The sequence below is a fragment of the Myotis lucifugus genome, unplaced genomic scaffold (assembly GCF_000147115.1).
Source record: "Myotis lucifugus unplaced genomic scaffold, Myoluc2.0 scaffold_820, whole genome shotgun sequence".
Classification (NCBI taxonomy): domain Eukaryota; kingdom Metazoa; phylum Chordata; class Mammalia; order Chiroptera; family Vespertilionidae; genus Myotis; species Myotis lucifugus.
In genome coordinates, this window is record NW_005871868.1 from 186,445 (window position 1) to 203,815 (window position 17,371).

Here is a 17,371-nt window from a genome sequence, read left to right on the forward strand (position 1 = left end):
CGGTTTGCCGACACTGGGCTGCTGGGGTTCCAATCCCAGCGGGTCCAGGGGTCCCCGAAGGTGTGGACGGAGTCGGCGAAGAAGGAATGACACGAAGACAGCCTTCAGTTGATCAGCAGCCTAGTCAGGACCTCTAGCCAGGATCTCCAGCCAAAGTTCTGGTCGGAGTTCTGGTTAGGAACTGATCAGGATCTGATGTTTATTGTCTTGTTACATCCATATTTATACCAGCCGATTTTAATCCTGTCAATTTCTATTACAAAGGTTAGGGCGTTTCTTATCTCCATTCCAGGGAGTAAAGATTATGTAGCTTAACTACCCGCCTGGCACTTAATTAAGGGGTTGTATCCCCTCCCTAACCTCAGGGAAAGATCCCCACCTGGGGAAACAACCTTTCTCGGAGAGGTGACCTTGGTTAAAACACATGGCGCTAAAGAGAGCAAACATATTAAGAACAATATGCTATATATGCCAGGTCCCTTGAAACATATGCTGTGCAGATGTTTCTTTCCTGCAGCGACTGTGTCAAGCAGCAAGGATGGACCGGCTCCCGGCACTGGGCTAGGGGAACCCCCACATGTTTTTTGCCTGAACCACCACCACCAACCAGTCTCTCTCGTTCTGGGTTTGCACAATTGCTCTTTTGGCTCCAATGTGGGACTCCATTGACCCAGACTATGAGCACGTGTCGGTGTGGCCCCCTCCCAGCTGAAGCAGGGACTTGTGGCTGCAGTTCGGCCACGTGTCATGTCGGCCACCCCTCCTAGCTCAGCCTCAGCACCCAGGCTTCTGGTGTCGTCATCTGCACATTACAGCACCGTGGAGCCCCCCAGAGCCAAGGCCAGAGACCCCAGCTTAGCACACGCAGGCGTGCACTCCCGGCATGGCGGTCCAGGGGTGTCCGAGGGCCGGAGTCACAGCAGCAGCTGGCCGCCCGGGGGACCAGGGTGTCCCTCACCCACCTGTTCAGCACACTGAGCAGTGGCCACCTTCCCTCTTCTTCAGGGCCAGGTCGGGGCGTGAACTTGAACCTTGGATCAGTGGGGTCCACAAAAGGGAAGCGATCACTTCATTCTTTTTCTTTTCTTGGTTCAGATCTACGTGCCCCTCATGCTGGTTAACGCAGCCGATGACCCGCTGGTACATGAAAGTCTCCTCAGCATTCCAAAGTCTCTCTCAGGTAAGTGTCTTCCTGCTGCTCCCTCAGGCGCTCGGCAAACCGCCGGTCCTTCTGTCCCCTTCGCGTGCTGTCCCTCCCGGCGGGGCTGTTGGTCAGACCCGACAGTGCCGGGCTGTGCGGGGGCCTGGGCAGAGCCTCCCTGTGTCCGTCCCGTGCAGGAGGCAGGCCCCTCCCTTACATCAGAGGCAAGAGCGGAGTCCTTGCTGCTCTGCAGTTGTCGGCTCAGGGTTATGGCTCCATTAAGTCTGAGGAAAGAGATTTTTTTTTTAAAATATATTTTATTGATTTTTCACAGAGAGGAAGGGAGAGGGATAGAGAGTTAGAAACATCAATGAGAGAGGAACATCGATCAGCTGCCTCCTGCACACCCCCTACTGGGGATGTGCCTGCAACCAAGGTACATGCCCTTGACCGGAATCGAACCTGGGACCCCTCAGTCCGCAGGCCGACGCTCTATCCACTGAGCCAAACCGGTTAGGGTGGAAAGAGATATTTACTCTTCAGACTTGACCTGAAAAGCAAAAAATAAATAAAAATCCCCTCGTGACAGCCAGCCTCTCCATCTGCTTTGAGGATAAAAATATAAGCAACTGAGAAAGCAGCTGTGGCCGTGGGAGTGTTCCCCAGGGCAGGAAGGAGCTGGAGGAGAGCTAGGCGGGGCCGCAGGAGGAAATCTGGGACTCCTAGGGCCTCATTTCCCTGCACGTCCCCTGTAAGTGTCACATGTCACCCGGAGGAGGGGGGATACCTCTGGTTCTCTCGTGACCCCAAGCGAGGAGGGTAGATACCGCAGCAGACGGGGACCCACGCCCGCCTCCAGAGAGCTCCGGGCACCACGCAGAGTGCATGCCGCGCGTGGGCTGGGGTAAAGTCTCTCCCCTGCCACCCGCCTTCCCCTCCAAACCTCGGGCCCCTGCACAGAAGCCGCCCACTCAGCCACGTGGGCAGCACCCAGAGAAAGCAGCGCGTTCGCTTCCTTCCCTGCACCCAGCCATAGCGCTGCTGCCCTGGCACAGAAACGTGTGCAATAGTGACCGCAGGGACAGGGTATAAGGGCTCAGGCAAGAAAGGAGCGAGCCCGGAGCCACGTGTGCGTGCCAGGAAGTGTCACCCGCCAAGGCCCGGGGCAGCCAGCAGGGGCGCTGTCAGTTACCCCCTATGACAGTGGTCGGCAAACTGCAGCTTGAGAGCCACATGCGGCTCTTTGGCCCCTTGAGTGTGGCTCTTCCACAAAATACCGACTTCTGCGCATGGGTCACGAAGTTTCAATCGCACTGTACGTGCGCGCCCGCACGTGGTATTTTGTGGAAGAGCCACACTCAAGGGGCCAAAGAGCCGCATGTGGCTCACGAGCCGCGGTTTGCCGACCACGGCCCCAGGAAGACAGCTGCTCCCGGAGCTGCCCGTTCCGTGCTGGCTGTGCTAGCAACTAACCTCACTCATCAAGCCTCGCGCCCCGTCTGTCCTGCTCAGCGTGCCCGCTCAGCGGGTGCTATGAGAGTGTGGGCATCTTTTTTTTTTAATATATTTTATTGATTTTTTTACAGAGAGGAAGGGAGAGAGATAGAGAGTTAGAAACATCGATGAGAGACAAACATCGATCAGCTGCCTCCTGCACATCTCCCTACTGGGGATGTGCCCGCAACCAAGGTACATGCCCTTGACCGGAATCGAACCTGGGACCCTTGAGTCCGCAGGCCGACACTCTATCCACTGAGCCAAACTGGTTAGGGCGAGAGTGTGGGCATCTTTAAGCACCACCGGCAGCTTTATGCTTCGGTCTTAGAAGATAAACGGCATGAAAAACCATCGCCTCGCTGAGTTGCCTTGTTCTCCAGGAAATGACAGTGTAAATGCCGGGCTGGGAATCCTTCCCAGGACCCTCCCTCCACGCAGCAGCAGCACCGCCTGGGAAAGCAGCGCCTGCGTTTTAAGGCGATATCCCAGGGGTTCCCGTGCACAAAGTTGGGGCGTGCTTGGCTGTACAGCCGAGTCACTTGGGGAGCTTTAGCAGCTGCAGCGCCTGCTTCCCCCTCCCACCTACCCCCCACACCCACAGAGACCCTGATGTAACTGGTCTGGACGCTGCACAGAGATCTTTTTTTAAATATATATTTTTATTGATTTCAGAGAGGAAGGGAGAGAGAGAGAGATAGAAATGATGACAGAGAATCATTCATGGATCGGCTGCCTTTTGCACGCCCCCTACTGGGGGTTGAGCCCGAGACCCAGCATGTGCCCTTGACCGGAATCGAACCCGGGGCCCTTCAGTCTGCAGGCCAACGCTCTATCCACTGAGCCAAACCAGCTAGGGTGCTGCACAGAGATCTTTCCAAACCCATGTGTGCTAACACGCAGCCGTGTTTGAGAACCACTTAGATCTTAAAGGCTCTGCTCCAAGCCAAGCTGCTGTTCTCCAACCTGCTAGGTCCCACTGTTGTGCCTGCCCCACTGGTCTCCCTCCTACGGAGCTGAACGAGGCAGTGAGTAGAGGTCGGATGCCCTTGTAGGTGACCTTCACCTGTGGGGAACACCCGGGCCACCTGGCCAGCGTCTCCGCACCTCCTGCCACGGAGCGACCCCGAGGACAGGGACTCACGGCTGCCTTTCCCCTGCAGAGAAGCGGGAGAACGTCATGTTTGTGCTGCCTCTGCACGGGGGCCACCTGGGCTTCTTCGAGGGCTCCATGCTGCTGCCCGAGCCGCTGACGTGGATGGACAAGCTGGTGGTGGAGTACGCCAACGCCATTTGCCAGTGGGAACGCAGCAAGTTGCAGTGCGCCGACGCGGAGCATGTGGAGGCCGGCCTGGAGTGAGGCCCCCGGACTCTGGCGCTCCAGCTGCCCTCCTTGAACTGGCGTCCCTCACCGGCTGTTCAGGTCTCCCCCTCCCCCCGTGACCTGGATCTGACCTCACACCGTCAGCGGGGGCCACCACCGGGCACACCTGTCTCGGGGTGGGCGGCTACCCCGGGAGCTCCAGGCTATTTTTGTGCTTAGTTCCTTGTTTCCTCCATTGCATTGTTAGCCATGGCGACACGCGCCAGACAGCCCCTCACCCTCCTGTCCAGTTGAGCATCCTATCATGATTGCTTTTAAGCCAATCCCATCTAGTTTCCCTATGAAAAACGTGTCGGGACAGCAGTTTTGCTTTGCCAATCAAAAGGCTCTCCCCCAGGAACAATGCAGGACGTCTGTTATTTGGCGGTGGCCCTCTGTGTCCTTGTGTAGACCCGGAAAAAACGCTCCCCAGCCCAGCCCCTGCCGGAGATGCGGGTCAGCTCCGAACCTGGGGTCCCGGGGCTCCCGGCCGCAGCGGGGCCTCTTAGGGCAGAGAAAACCCCCTTGATCACAAGCCAAGCTTCCCCCTCGCTCTCTCCTAGGCAGTCTCCCAGCCCCTTGCTGGTGATGAGAGTGACCTGGTGCGCTTATTAAAAATTCAGCCTCCCGGGTCCCTCCCCAAGGGGAAGCCCATGCCGTGGGCCTGGGAAAGGGCCTGGGGATTTTAATTTTTGACAAGTGCCTCCGGTGATTCTCATCGCCAGGCAAATTGGGGAAATACTGTCTGCAGGGCCTTTACATTAGAAACATCTCGGTAGCTCTTTTCATTACAATCCGTAGTCGGAGGGGCCACCCAGCTCCCAGGGGCCTCCAAGGCCTGCCCCCTGTGACCACACCTGACTCTGCTTCTCACTGGCTATATGACCCTGGAAGAGCCCCCTTGAACTTGACGTCCCTCACCTGTAAAATGGGGGGCTTGGACCAGGTGGATTGCCGGCCGAGATCAATACCCGCCCTGAAGTTCAATGACAAACTCACTTTCCTTAGGTTTGAGAGACCATGCCTCCCGGGGGCCCTGGGAGCCGCCCTCCAGTCTAAACATGTCGATGTCATCATCTGCCTTTGTTTGTTCCTCGTGTCATATAAAGCCGTGTGTGGGGCCTTGCTTTATTATGCACTCATTTGTCATTTTATTTTTTAGCCCAGGTCTCTCCAACTCCGGCTTTTGATACCAAACAATTCAAAAGTTGGACCTGAGTTTGGAGAAAGGCCTTCCCAACCTGAGGTGTTTTGCAAGCAGATTGTTAACGTCATAGCCTGTTGTAGTCTGTAGAGGTCTCTCCGAAGGTGTCTTCCCCAATGAAAATGTCACTCTAAGTTTCAAGTACTTTTCTCCAATCCTGTGGTACTTGAATGTCTAAAAACCCTGCACTTGGAAAAATCTGCCGTTGCTGTCGGGCGTGAAATGGAACTATGAGAGAAATTGCCTGGATACTTCAAAATGTTCCCTGCTTCATCTCCTTTGCCCCGGGGCAGACAGGAATAGGAAAAGGGGGTCCGTGTGGATGTGGAAGGGGTGGAGGGAGTCACCTGTGGCCACAGGTGGTCACAGCTTGAGCATTGGTCCAAGTGACGGTGACAGTAACGTCTGCGACCTGGAGAAATTATTTGCTGACAATCACTAGATCGAACTAACAAATAACATCAAAAACAGCCATTATCTCTAAAGATGATGATTTCTGTGGTCCGGACTGTGCTGTGGTTTATACAAACACACACCACGTTTGTCCTTGTGACTCCCTCCCCCCACCCCCCACGTTGTTATTTTTCTAGTGCTTTTCCTCTTGGCGTTGTTGTAGCACAAAGTGGCACTTTACCATCTGACCCTCAATTTGGAAGCGTGTCCTTCTCCCCTGTCACTTCCCCGCCGCCCGACAGCCCCCGCTGTCTCCCTTCATTACTTAAGACTTTCTGTGACATTCGGTAAACGAAGCAATAACTTCATAGGTTTGTGTGACCATCCCAGGAAGCCAGCGGCTCCTGTCATTTGCCCCGGGCCCCCTCTCTTGCCCTGTTCTGAGGAAGTACTGGCCAGGTACCAGCTCCATCGGGAAGAGAAAAGACAGTGTTGTTGTGTCTCCCCCCCGCCCCCGGGGTGCAGGGGACAGAAGTCCTTAGAGCCCGGTCTGCACAGCAGTCCGACCCAGGTGTCCCCCCGGAGGTGGGGGCAGGAGGCAGAGTTTGGGGCACCTCCTTTGTTGCCACCCAACCGGAATCCACCCCCCGGGGCTGCGAGGGTGGCGTCCCAGCTGAGCTCTTTTCAGTGTGTGACTCTGAATGGCGCTCACACGAAGTCCACTGAAGCCCTTTGTTCAGCGCCAGGCTCCCGGGCATGGAAATGAGAGGGTGGCTGTGGCCGTCTTAACAGGGACGTTCTTGTTTGCCCTGAATGAGCGCACAGGGCATTGAGTCTGCAGAGAGGCGAGCTCGCCTGGTAAACAGGGGAGCGGCGTTCTCTATGTAGGTCAGCTTCCTCCTCCCTCCCGCTTCCCTTCGCTTTTCTTCGGAAGTCGGAAGTCGTTCATTTCTGACGGTGATGGGAGCGCTCATCTGGCTATTAAGGCCCCACTTGGGCTAAAACTAGGGCTTTTGAACACTCTATTCTGAAATCAGAGGAAGGATGTAAGTTGCATAGACCCAGACAGTTCAATAACACGTTAAAAACCAAGGGGGGGGGGGTACCCATGTTCCTCCTGGTTGTACCCCCTGCCTCCTAAACCATTTGAAGGCATTAATGAGTAACCGATTCGAGGCAAATTAGGATTTTCTGAAAAATGGTGTCAGGTCTCCTTGATGCACTTCTGTTAGAGGGCGCTTAACAGCCTTGAAGAAAACCCCTTGCCCTGGCCAGTGTGGCTCAGTGGATAGTGCGTCGGCCTGCGGACTGAAGGGTCCCGGGTTCGATTCCGGTCAAGGGCACATACCTCGATTGCAGGCTCCCGGCCTTGGTCAGGGGCAGGTGGGAGGCATCCCATCGATGTGTCTCTCTCACATCGGTGTTTCTCTCTGTCTCTCCTTCTCCCTTCCACTCTCTAAAAATCAGTGGAAAAAATATCCTCCAGTGAGGATTAAAAAAAAAAAAAAAGAAAGAAAGAAAACCCCTCACTTCTCTGCTGTGACTTTGCACCAGGGACTCCAGGGCAGCCTGGAGCGGAAGGTTGTTTGTGGTCACCCTCCTTATAAGCTCTCAGCCGCATTTCACACTTGGCAAGGGGAGTGGGGGAGGGGGCCCTGTGACAGACCACACGAGGGGCAATGTGCCTGGAAGGGGAGCGCCCCTTTCTGGGCACGGTGTTAGGAAGCAGGGTGCAGGGGACCTGGGTGCTTGTCCTACCTGTCCCTCATTCACCCTGGATGGGGGCAGTCTCTTCACCTCCCTGAGCCCCAGGGATCCTAGACCAAGCATGTCAAACTCGTGGCCGGCGGGCCACATGCCTCGAGGCGTGTGGCCCACTGGCGGGCGTGAGTTTGACATGCTTGTCCTAGACCGTCTCTAAAACCATTCATGTATGTACAGGTCATTCTCCCAAACACTCCCACTGGCCGCCTGCAGCTCTTGCTTTAGAATCCGGTGAGTCAGGGCCCCTGGCTCCCCTTGAGGGGCCTGGGGGAGGGAGCTGCTGCATTAGGCTTTGCGGTGAAGACCCTAGACCTTGCCCTTGCCCTTGCCCTTGCCCTGTGCCTTTGGCTTCTCTTCAGCGTCTCCATCCTCATCTCCACGTCCTTGCTGTCCCGAGGCTTGGCCACGTGACCAGGGCAGGTGCAGCGGTGGCACGAGGCAGGTGGCCCATCTTTCTGTGTGACTCAGGCAGAGCGTTGAGAGTTCCCGGGGCAGACATCCTTCCAGCTCCGGCTTTCATTCTCCAACCCCGTCCTCATTAAAGCCCGACTCCCCGGGTAGGGCAGCCGAGAATGAGAGCGCGCTTTGTCGCCGTGTGACTTGCGGGTCGTCTGGCCAGCTCCAGGGGGACAATGCGTGTGTTCTTGTTGGTGTTTGCCAGGCAGGCAGATGTCTGGGATGTGAGGGGCCCTTCTCTTCCCGGGGCCTCGGTCCTGGCTTGGAGGTGGAATAAAGATCACTGCCACCTCACGTGGCGTTCCAAGTTGCTAAGAAGCATTTGCCTGCAGCATTCGCTCACAATATCATCTGGAATCCCTTTCTTTGACCAGAAAGCCTTAACTTGAATACCCCTCCTCCCCGGTATTCCCCAGTATCGTGGCATCGCCGTTCAAATCCTCCCGCGGAGGGAGTGAGAAGCGAAGCCACAAGCAAAACCAGAGCATTTCTCCTGTGGCCTGTACGCGCCTTCTTACGTTCGGCACCCCCACCCCTCAGCACTGGGGGACCCAGAACCTGCCAAATGCCTCCTCTGGCGCCTCTCTTCCTTCTTGGCCTCTTGTTCAAAGCCACTCTGGCTGACTTGGATGCTCCCCAAGGCCGTGAAAAGGGGCCTGTCCGTGGCGGGCAGGGGCCCAGCGGTGGAGGGGAAGGTTAGAGAACCTCTGTTGTCTGTCAGCAGAGGGAGGCACCCCCCTCTTCCTAGAGTAGCATTGCTTTTGCCAAACTGTATCTGAGGCCGTGAGGCTGGGATGCTCCCCAAACAAAAGCCGCTTCCTCTGCCCCGGATGCTGCCGCTGGGCCTCCTCGGAAGCAGGCTGCGGGGCCCAGCTCGCCAGCCATTCTCCACTACCAGACAGCGGACAGCTGCCCCTTTTGGGAGAGCTAGCCCCCCCCCCACCCCCATGTTTCCTGAGCTGTTTTTCCCGGCATGTGTGCGGGTGTCTCTAATATAATAAGATGACATTCCTTTCTTAACTGGCGGATGAAGCCTTTTAACTCGACTCCTCTGTCCATTCGTAATGAAATCTATAGCCTACGTTCTCCCGCTCCTGGTCCCCATAAGCCAAGAAATCTACTACTATTGCCATAAGTTGGGGACCGTCGCTTACAGCACCTGCAGAAATACCCTCATCTCAATGGGCATTTCCCCCCCCCACCACCACCCACGCTGAGCAGCCCCCAGGCCGCGGGTGTGGGTGTCCAGTTCGGTCCCGTTGGGTTTTTGCTTTGGCCTCCTTAGCTCCCCCGAAGCACAAGTCCGCCTCGAGCCCTGTCACCTCTCCCCCCCACTGCCTCAGGAAGACCGTCACTGTACCTGAGCTCCGACTCCTGCCACTGCAGCTGCCTTAGCGACACCCACCCACCCACCGGGGCGGGGAGGGGCGGGAGGGAGCCAGTGTGCGCCCCCCTCCCTGGCCCGCTCAGACTCCCGTCAGCCACGTTCTTCCCCTCACAGATCTGCTTCCAGATTGATTTTTGGGAACCATCGCGTTCACATTCCTGATTGCTGTTGTGTTTCGTTTTGTTTGGATTTCCCTGAAACTTAACGTTGCTGCCCTGAAAACTGTGTTTTTGCGTTTGTGTTCCGAAATCCTCCGTGCTGCTGGGTTTGGGGGGGAGGGGGGGCGGGACACGGGACCCTCCAGCACCGAGGTGTTTAAGATCTGCAACTAGCAATGCAATTTTTTCTAAATAACGAGGAGATTTACCTTTATTAAGTAACTATACTAAACAGCGGTGTCCTTGATCGTTTTATGTTCTCATATTGCGTTGGGGTCCTATGTTGATTCCGTGTGGTGGTAAACAAAGATCATTACAAGCGAAAAACTGTAATTTTGTTATCTTTGATTCAATGGAATTTCTTTACTTAAAAAAAAAAAATTAAAAGACTAAAAACGTGGCGAGGCTGCGTGTTTTCTGTATGGTGGGGGTTTTATATTTAAAAGGGTTCTTGGCTGTGTCTTCACCAAAGTGTGAGCTTGAAGGAAATGGGCCAAACACCAAGTTCTTGTGATGACTGGTTTTTTAAAATATATATATTTTTATTTCAGAGAGGAAGGGAGAGAGGGAGAGAGAGAGAAACATCAATGATGAGAGAGAATCATTGATTGGCTGCCTCCTCTACGCCCCCCACTGGGGATCGAGCCCCCAACCCAGGCATGTGCCCTTGATAAGGATCGAACCTGAGACCTTTCAGTCCCCAGGCCGGCGCTCTATCCACTGAGCCAAACCAGCCAGGGCTCATGACGACTGATTTTAACCCAGCCTTGCAGATTCGGGGGAATGACCAGCCCAAGGTGTCTTTGCAAGCCCGTCTCTCCAGGCAAGAAAGCCAAGGCCTGAGATAAGTGAGAAATCAGCGCTTTCATCAGCACAGCGAACCGTGTAGGCAAAATGTGAGGTGCGAGGTAAGTGGGGGTTGCCATGGCTGAGTCATGTGCTTTTCCAGTGGGGTTCTCTGAACAGAGTGGGCGGACAGGACCTGAATTGGGATTGTCTTGGGTTGGTTGGGCGATGGTGGTGTTCTCTTCTCCTTGGTATCTGTCTGAATCCAAGCCCAGGGGTCGCCCCTCCCCACCCCCGGGCCAGGCACTGGCACAGCCAGGAGAGCTCGCCATGCTCCCCACCCCGGGAGCCTGCACACAGAATGGTCTTCCCCCTTCACCAGGCAAAACCTGGCGGGCCGTTTCCCTGCCGAGACCTCCACCTGCCTTAACCAGCTGCCTCCATCAGCTAACCCAGCCTCCCCCGAGGTCCACGTGGGGTGGCAGAGGTGAATTCCTGCTTCATCCACGTGTCTCCAGAAAGGAAGCGGTCCTGGACAGCAAGTAGTGGTCGTTGAAGTCAAGTTGTGTGGGTGGCTTTCAAAAGGCTATCTTATTGTCCCTCCACCTCTCTTTTTAAAATATATTTTTGTTGATTTCAGAGAGGGAGAGAGAGAAACATCAGTGATGAGAATCATCCATCAGCTGCCTCCCGCACGCCCCCCACTGGGGACCAAGCCCTCAACCCAGGCGTGTGCCCTGACCGGGAATCAAACCCTGACCTCCTGGTTCATAGACCGGTCGATGCTCAACCACTGAGCCACGCCAGCTGGGCCCCGCTTCCTCCCTTACTATTACGGTGATGGCGGCCACTTGTAGGCACCCAGTGTGGAGGCAGCTGGGATTTTGCAAGGCTGAGCATGTCAGATTTAACATTAACATTCATGGTCGCCCCGACCGGTTTGGCTCAGTGGATGGAGCGTCAGCCTGCGGACTGAAGGGTCCCAGGTTCGATTCCAGCCAAGGGCATGTACCTTGGTGGCGGGCACATCCCCAGTAGGGAGTGTGCAAGAGGCAGCTGATCGATGTTTCTCTCTCATCGATGTTTCTAACTCTCTATCCCTCTCTCTTCCTCTCTGTAAAAAAATCAATAAAATATATTTAAAAAAAAAAACATTCATGGTCTTGGACACATTCTACCAAAGGGGACAGGGAAGGTCTGGCCCAGCGCCCGCTCTTTCCTGCTCAGCTGGTCTCTGAGCGGGGAGGGGCAGTACCAGGGCATGGCCAGCAGGGGGCGGTGCCCGCCCACAGTCAGCAAACTCACTTGTCAGCTCCTGGCCGCCTCAGCTCCAGATGTTGTAGGAAATCCCTCAGGATGAGGCTATAGAGTAGCTCCGCTCTTTTTCGGCAGCTTTTGCTGGAGAGACCCCACAGACAGGAGGAGGGGGACACAACTGGCCATCGCTGCCCGCACCAGCCCGCACCTGACTGAGGGGAGCAGGCCACCCCAAAATGGAGCGGCTGCAAGCCTGCCTCCACGTGGAAGCCCTCACTGCCTGCTGGCTGCCGAGGTTCCGGTGCCCCCAGATCACTCACGCTTCTACCCCCTCCTGGCCTGTTTTCACGGCTCTAAGTAGCAAAACTCTTGCAAAGGAAATCATTATGAAACGTAGAGTCTTGGAAACAACCTCACACAAGCCATTATCCCAAAGCTTCAAAGACAGTAAGAATGTAATTGTCCCCAAATCATCATCGTCATCTTTTCTTAAACAAGATATGTATTTATTATTATTATTATTATTATTATTATTATTATTTCTCACCCGAGGATATTTTCCCATTGACTTTTAGGGAGAGTGGAAGAGGGAGGGAAAGTCAGAGAGAAACATCGATGTGAGAGAAACACATCGATGGGTTGCCTCCTGCATGCGCCCCGACCAGGGCCCAGGCTGGGGAGAAGCCTGCAACCAAGGTACATGCCCTTGACCGGAATCGAACCCGGGATCCTTCTATCTGCAGGCTGACACTCTATCCCAGGGGTGGGCAAACTTTTTGACTGGAGGGCCACAATGGGCTCTTAAACTGGACCGGAGGGCCGGAACAAAAGCATGGATGGAGTGTTTGTGTGAACTAATATAAATTCAAAGTAAACATCATTACATAAAAGGGTACGGTCTTTTTTTTTTTTTTAGTTTTATTCATTTCAAACGGGCCGGATCCGGCCCACGGGCTGTAGTTTGCCCATGGCTGCTCTATCCACTGAGCCGAACCGGCTAGGGCCCCCAATTCTTCTTGTTCAAGCGAATTCCCCCTGGTTTGTTGCCCCCGGACTTAGGAGGAGGGTGACGCCTGAGCTCACCCAAGCTCAGGGAGGGTCAGGGACCCCAGCCCCCCCAGGCAGCCCTTTTCCCAGCCTCTGGGTCCGGGGCACGGGGGAGAGGCCCAGGGATGCTAACTAGGGATCGGAGGCAGGAGTGTCCTCAGAAGGCCGTGCTCTCGGCGTGGGCCCGCGGGCCGAAGAGCTGCTCAGCCACCACCTTGCCATCGTACTTGGGCAGGGTGCCCCCAAAGTCGGTGGGCAGGATGTCCTTGTCGACCTCCTGGAAGAAGCCGGAGAGGTCATCTCCGTGGACAAAGACCTGCAGGGAAGCAGACACAGAGCTGAGCTGGGGGGCCCTAGGATGCCCTCATCAAAAGTCACCAAACAGCTCTGGCCGGTGTGGCTCCGTGGATAGAGCGTCGGCCTGTGGACTGAAGGGTCCCAGGTTCGATTCCGGTCAAGGGCACATGCCCAGGTTGCGGACTCGATCTCCAGAAGGGGGACATGCAGGAGGCAGCCGATCAATGAATTGCTCTTATCATTGATGTTTCTATCTCTCCCTCCCCATTCCTCTCTGAAATCAATAAAAATAAGATAAAAAACACCAAACACATTGCCAGGCTGGCATGGCTCCGTGGTTGAGCATCGACCTATGAACCAGGAGATCGCGGTTTGATTCCAGTCAAGGGCACATGCCTGGGTTGTGGGCTCCATCCCCTGAGTGGGGCGTGCAGGAGGCAGCCAATCAATGGTTCTCTCTCATCCCTGATGTTTCTCTCTCTCTCTCTCTCTTACTCTCTGAAATCAATAAAAATATATTTTTTTAAAAAATAAAAATCAATGGGAAAATATCGTCGGGTGAGGATTAACAAAATAAAATAAGAAGCCCCATTCCCTCACCCACTCATCAGCCAATCGCTGTGCAGCGCCCCTGCTCTCCCCGCCCCTGCATGGCCAGCTGCCACTCACCCTCTGGAGCAGCTTGCTCTTCAGGAAGGGCCTCACCACGTTGTAGGTGGTGGTGAAGTACCAGGGCTGGTGGATGAAGTGGATGGCCTTGAACCGGGCCGGGAAGGAGTCCTGCGGGGACAGGGAGCGCCCCACGCCGCAGCCGCGATGGCCTCAGAGGTCCCCACTGACTCCCCCACTCCCTCTCCCTCCCCAAGGCACGGGGACAGCCCCCTGAAGGTTCCAGCCCCAGGCCACCAACTGGGGAGCCCTGGCTTCACACACACACACACACACACACACACACAGGAAGCCCCAGAGCCATGCAGCCCAGCCCTCTCCCCATGAAGAAATGAAATGGTAGCCTCGCTGGGTTTGTAGGGGACCGGGCTTTCCAAACCCACTTGCCTGCTGAGTGACTGCAAACTATCACAGACCACGGGGACACCTCTGTCATGCTCACTGTCCTCCACCCATCCCCGCCTTCCTTCCCCAGGTGCACGGACAGCAGACTTATGAGCTCTAAGGAAGGACTCATGGCCCCGCCAGCGTGGCTCAGTGGTTGAGCGTCGACCTAGGAACCAGGAGGTCATGGTTCGATTCCCGGTCAGGCCATGTGCCCGGGTTTCGGGCTCGATCTCCAGTGCAGGGCTGCAGGGCGTGCAGGAGGCAGCTGATTGATGATTCTCTCTGATCATTTATGCTTCTCTCTCTCCCTCTCCCTTCTTCTCTGACATCAATACAAAATATATTTTTTTAAAAAAGGACTCATGACACTTATAGGAGTGAGTGTCATGGGCATTAGTGATATCCTCTCTCGGGATAAATTCACATTCAAAGAGACATATGCAGACACCGTGGGATTTGGGGTCAGAAGGTGTAAGTTCAAGTCTGGCTTCTGCCACTTTAGAGTTTTGTGACCTTGAGAAGTCACACAAATCTCTGAGCCTCATTTTCCAGGTTTTAAAAATGAAGCAGGGACACCCTGGCCATGTGGCTCAGTGGATAGAGCATCGGGCCTGCGGACCAAATATGTCCCGGGTTCAATTCCGGTCAAGGGCATGTACCTCAGTTGCAGGCTCCTACCCGGCCTGGGCCCTGGTCAAGGACGTGTGCAGGGGGCAACCAATCGATGTGCCTCTCTCATATCGATGTTTCTCTCGGTCTCTCTCTCTCTCTTCCACGCTCTCTCTAAGAATCAATGGAAAAATATCCTCAGATGAGGATTAAAAAAATAGATAAAAATTTAAAAAATAAAAATAAAAAATGTGGAAAAAATGAAGCAGGAAGCAGCGAGAGGATGCTCTCTCCGGGTAGATGAGTTAATGAACGTGAATCCCTGGCCCACTGTCGATCACCACGCAAGTGTGTCTGTGTTTGGCGTTGCCCTTTGTGGCCCATTCTCAGCTCCCTGCCGGCACCGTTAAACCAGGACACCAGGCCTGGCCACCTAGCCTCCCACCCTGTGCTGGGGTCCCCCCACCACCCCCCCTCGGGCCGGCGCGGAGGCCTCACCTGGAGCATGTCCACCATCTTCCTGAGGTCGGCGGCCCGCAGCCCCGCAGCCTGCTGCAGCGTGAAGCCCCGGAAGTTCTCCACGATGCAGAAGCCGTTGATCTGGGTCTCCTCGTTCTCCAGCAGCTTCTCCAGGATGAAGCAATAGGCCTGCAAGATCTGGGCACAGGGACCAGGCTGCCAGCCCCGGCCGCAGCGACCAGGTCCTGGCGGGGGAGCCGACTGGTGCACCCTTATCGGAGGTCACTTGTCACCCACCGTCACCGGCTTAGAGCTGGGACACTCCCCCTCTGTGAATGGGTCCCAAGAAATAACCGCGAGTGTCCCAGCCATGGTGAGATGCCAGCGTGCTTCTCCCTGTCCCCTTTAAACTTCATTGTATTTGCCAAGGCTTTTTAAAATATATATATATATATATATATATATATATATTATTTTTTGCCCTGGCTGGCTTGGCTCAGTGGATAGATCGTCAGCCTGCGGACTGAAGGGCCCCGGGTTCGATCCCGGCCAGGGGCACATGCCTGGGTTTCAGGCTCGATCCCCAGTAGGGGGTGTGCAGGAGGCGGCCAATCAATGATTCTCTCTCATCATTGATGTTTCTATCTCTCTCTCTCTCCTCTCCCTTCCTCTCTGAAATCAATAAAGAAATATATTCAAAATATATATATATATTTTTTTATTAATTTCAGAGAGGAAGGGAGAGGGAGAGAGAGAGAGAACATCAATGATGAGAGAGAAGCATGGATCGGCCGCCTCCTGCACACCCCCTACTGGGGATCGAGCCTGCAACCCAGGCATGTGCCCCTGGCCGGGATCGAACCCGGGGCCCTTCAGTCCGCAGGCTGACGCTCTATCCACTGAGTCAAATCGGCTAGGGTGCCAAGACTTTTTTTAAAATGTATTTTTTTAAATTGATTTCAGAGAGGAAAGGAGAGAGAGAGAAACATCCATGATGAGAGAGAATCATGGATCGGCTGCCTCCTGCACGCCCCACACTGGGGATGGAGCCTGCAACCCGGGCATGTGCCCTGACCGGGAATCGAACCGTGACCTCCTGGCTCATAGGTCAACACTCAACCACTGAGCCATGCAGGCCGGGCAGGGCAGCTGTCTTAAGGGCTTGACCCATGGCATCGCCTACGTGTCATGCCAAGACGTCAGGCTGCTAACGAGGCTGGAGCCTGCGTGTGCTCTCCAGAACCCCTCCCTGCTCTCCCTGTTCTTTGTGGCTCTCAGCTTCCAACCTTGGGCTGAGCCCAGCTCGTGGCCCACAGCTGTCACCCCGCTTGGCAGGGACACCGGGACCCTTGGCCAGCGGGCCCGGCCTGCAAAGCCGCTGGGTTTCCCAGCTGCCCTGGCCACCCTAGAGTTAGTTCTCCCGCAGCTGGACAGGGCCTGGCGGCCGTGGCTGCCTGCCTCCCCCTCCCCCACCTCACAGAGTGACAGCCCCACAGAGGCCAGGGCTGGGGGAGGGAGCCCAGCCCAGTGTGTGCGAAGGACTCGCTGACCTCGTCAAAGGTGATTTCTTCGCAGTCCCAGTTCTCGATGTTGAAGAGCATGACCACTCGGCCGTACTTGTCCCGACTGGAGAGGACGCCGGGGTAGCCGGCCTCGACTGTGCAGCGGACCGCCTCCAGGGACAGGCTGTCGAAGAGCTCGGGGTACTGCAGCCGGAAGTGCACGTAGCCTGGCGCAGGGAGAACAGAGGAGCCCCTCAGGGAGCCAACCGGTCCTGGGGGGAAGGGATCCCGAGGCCTGCGTGGCACCGAGCAGGATACCCCCTCTTTGGGATAATTGCCGCGGGAATCAAGACTCTAGGCCGGAACATCATTGGTCAACTGCCCACAGGTGAGGTGGGACCCTAAATCTGAGGACGGCACCTACTGGGTCTTCCTCTCTCCCACAGGCAGGGGCTCAGGTGCCTCTGTTGGGCACAGGGTGAGCTGAGTGGGGTGAGGAGAGGATAAAATCAAACCCCAAGCCCTAGCTGGTGTGGCTCAGTGGATAGAGCATTGGCCTGCGGACTGAAGGCTCCCGGGTTCAATTCCAGTCAAGGGCACACTCCCGGGTTGCAGGCACGATTCCTAGTGTGGGGCGTGCAGGAGGCAGCCAATCAGTGATTCTCTCTCATCATTGATGAGATGATGATGTCTCTCTCCACCCCCCTTTGCTTCCTCCCGCCTCTCTAGTCTATCCCCAATGGATTTCATGTAACCCATCTACATCCCTTCCTTTGATTGCCATGTATAAATACAGATGTAACCCGCCATTCTCCGGAGCATTATCTCAATCCATTGAGGTTCTGCTTCCTTCCATATGTCAACAGTTTGGCTCAAATAAACTCACAAAAATTCTTTACAGGTTTGATTGTTTTTATGTTAACACGGTTCTACTCATTGAGTCCTAAGACTGAGAGGACAGGAGCCAGATCTCTAGGAATCTGGTCCTGCCCCATTCA

At 55.3% G+C, this 17,371-nt stretch overlaps 2 protein-coding genes across 2 annotated transcripts in view; one reads left to right on the forward strand and one right to left on the reverse strand.

Annotated features, from left to right (window-relative positions):
* Window positions 1–5,136, forward strand: part of ABHD2 (abhydrolase domain containing 2) — a 68,915-nt gene extending 63,779 nt beyond the window's left edge. The window contains 2 exon segments of the mRNA XM_023747249.1: window positions 1,096–1,180; window positions 3,799–5,136. Of these exon segments, the coding sequence (XP_023603017.1) occupies window positions 1,096–1,180; window positions 3,799–3,995 (282 nt within the window). The 3' untranslated portion in view covers window positions 3,996–5,136.
* Window positions 5,137–12,330: 7,194 nt separating this feature from the next.
* Window positions 12,331–16,645, reverse strand: RLBP1 (retinaldehyde binding protein 1; the record flags this gene model as incomplete). The annotated part of the gene is made up of 4 exons (XM_006106409.3): window positions 12,331–12,766; window positions 13,417–13,527; window positions 14,911–15,069; window positions 16,422–16,645. Coding segments are annotated over 4 exons (653 nt in total), but the record flags the coding sequence as incomplete, so codon positions are not given.
* Window positions 16,646–17,371: the final 726 nt, after the last annotated feature.